This window comes from Condylura cristata, unplaced genomic scaffold, assembly GCF_000260355.1.
Source record: "Condylura cristata isolate star-nosed mole 26May11 unplaced genomic scaffold, ConCri1.0 scaffold00103, whole genome shotgun sequence".
NCBI lineage: Eukaryota > Metazoa > Chordata > Mammalia > Eulipotyphla > Talpidae > Condylura > Condylura cristata.
The window spans coordinates 21,157-22,234 of NW_004567204.1; the positions used below are offsets into that span (position 1 = coordinate 21,157).

The 1,078-nt window shown below is 56.5% G+C and overlaps 1 gene segment (V, D, J or C); it reads left to right on the forward strand.

The window, feature by feature from the left end:
• Positions 1-6: 6 nt before the first annotated feature.
• Positions 7-1,078, forward strand: part of LOC101631246 — a gene marked incomplete at its 5' end in the record, with an annotated part of 3,611 nt that continues 2,539 nt past the window's right edge. The window contains 1 exon segment of the V gene segment in view: positions 7-265. Within this exon segment, the coding sequence occupies positions 7-265 (259 nt within the window).

Sequence of the window (1,078 nt, forward strand, 5' to 3'; positions counted from 1 at the left end):
TCTCTCAGACTCTCCTGTGCAGCCTCGGGATTCACCATCAGCAACTACTACATGCACTGGGTCCGCCAGGCCCCAGGGAAGGGGCTACAGTGGGTTGCCGGAATTGATGCTGAAGATGGTAGCACAAACTACGCAGACTCTGTGAAAGGCCGATTCACAATCTCCAGCGACAACGCCAAGAACACAGTTTATCTGCAGATGAACAGCCTGAAGCCCGAGGACACGGCTGTGTATTACTGTGTGAGAGACACAGTGAGGGGAGCAGGTGTGAGCCCAGACACAAACCCTGCAGGGACAGGAAGGTGCTGGGCAGGTTTTCTGGAGTGTGTTCAGCACCCCAGGGGCCCAGGACAGCGGAGGCCCAGGAGGCTCAGAGCACAGGGAACAGCCAGGTGCAGGTGCAGAGTGGGGCAGGGGCCTCCTGCCTGGGGCTCCCTCTGCAAGGCCTCAGCTCCCCAGGGGCCACTGCTCCTCTCTGAGAGGCTCCTGTTCCCCATATTCCTGAGGAGCTGACATGGGAAGGTGACACTGTCTGCTCATAGATGACACCTCTGTGTTGTCCTGCAGTTTTGTGTTATTCTGTATTATTTTTAAAACCAGAGCACTCCTGCCTGCTTCTCCCTGTGTTAAGGGTCAGATCCAGGTGCCCTGCAGGTGCGGTGTCAGTCAGGCAGAAGCAGCACACAAGAGCACTGCAGCAACATCACCACTCCACGTGCAGAAAATTGTTGAAACAGTAAAGCCCACAGAGGAGAAGGCCGGCCCCACTGGGGGCCCTGTATGTGCTCAGTTTTTTCTAATTTTCCCCACAACTGGAAATAACAAATAAAGACAGACACTCCTCTTCTCCCCTGACAGCCCTGACTCTCCCTTCATGGACCCCCAAAATAACTCCCATGAGAACACCCAGGCTCCTCCCTCCTGGACTTGACGCCCAAGCACATCCCCCAGACATTCAGGTTTCCCCTGAGTTTCGCCTCCGCCCCTCACACTTGGACCTGGTCCCACGGGGAGTTTAGAGAATGAAACTGTGGGGACGGCGCAGACCCCGCCTGTCCGCAGGACACGTGGGCAGAGG